The 1162-nt window shown below is 36.1% G+C and overlaps 1 protein-coding gene across 1 annotated transcript; it reads left to right on the top strand.

The window, feature by feature from the left end:
* Window positions 1-35: 35 nt before the first annotated feature.
* On the top strand, window positions 36-964 carry TRIADDRAFT_63002 (uncharacterized protein; the record flags this gene model as incomplete). The annotated part of the gene is made up of 5 exons (XM_002118996.1): window positions 36-53; window positions 155-289; window positions 357-458; window positions 618-735; window positions 823-964. Coding segments are annotated over 5 exons (515 nt in total), but the record flags the coding sequence as incomplete, so codon positions are not given.
* Between the last annotated feature and the right edge of the window lie 198 nt (window positions 965-1162).

The following is a 1162-nucleotide window of genomic DNA, read 5'->3' as shown; positions in this document are numbered from 1 at the left end:
TTTATCCCACCGTCAAATTCGCTAATCTTGGTGGAATGGATGAAATTTTATGGGTTAGCATACTGCGGCATAATATTTCATTATAGTGAAATCAATTGCTGCTTTTAAAAATGCTCCAGAATTAATCACAATAATATGCCGTTATACGTTTTAGGAGGTTTGCTCTTTGCTACATCACATTTTGCATCCTGAAATATTTGAGCATTTTCACTGTGAAATTCCATGTGGGTTTCTACTACATGGACCCCCAGGTTGTGGCAAAACATTGCTTGCAAATGCAATTGCTGGAGTATGTACTTAAAATTGACATCAACTAATAAATAAGCTAGCGTAACTATCGGATGCCTTCCATTTAGGAACTTGAATTTCCATTAATTAAGCTAACTGCTACAGAAATTGTATCTGGTGTCTCTGGAGAATCTGAAAAGAAAATAAGGGATGTGTTCAATGTTGCAAAGGTAATATCGAATTGCCTTTTAATATTCGTAATATTGGTTATACATCGATACCAACTCTTACCATGTTTGAATTATGTAGGCAAATTCTCCTTGTATGTTATTTCTTGACGAGATTGGTTATACATCGATACTAACTCTTACCATCTTTGAATTATGTAGGCAAATTCTCCTTGTATATTATTTCTTGACGAGATTGATTCTATAACGCAAAAGAGAGAACTTGCTCAGCGCGAAATGGAAAAGCGTATTGTGACGCAACTGCTTTCTTGCATGGATGGTAAGTTCCAATATAGGAGTTTAGATATTTCTAATCTTTGAGGACCGAATGCGTAGTTGTATAGTACTTTCGTGTTTCTTTTCGCAGACTTATGCTCAAACACAAGAAATCGCGTTCTTGTCATTGGTGCGACAAACCGGCCGGATACCTTAGATCCAGCCTTAAGACGCGCTGGGCGTTTCGATAAAGAAATATCTGTTGGCATTCCAGATGAAAAATGCAGAAAAAGGTGAGAAAATGCTATATACTTGTATACGCGTATTTATTAATACTGTGCCGGTCCGTGCGCAATACACTAATGTCCTAATGATCTTTGGTACAATTTCGAATATTTATTGTATATATACGTTAGTTAAGATTCGCATGCATTACATTATTAGAATATTAGAGGTGTTATGTAGCAAAGCACGTCTTGAAAATGACTTCG

Source organism: Trichoplax adhaerens, genomic scaffold (assembly GCF_000150275.1).
Source record: "Trichoplax adhaerens TRIADscaffold_3723 genomic scaffold, whole genome shotgun sequence".
Taxonomy (NCBI): domain Eukaryota; kingdom Metazoa; phylum Placozoa; class Uniplacotomia; order Trichoplacea; family Trichoplacidae; genus Trichoplax; species Trichoplax adhaerens.
Note: the sequence above shows the minus strand (reverse complement) of the source record. Positions and strands in the feature narration are given on the sequence as shown.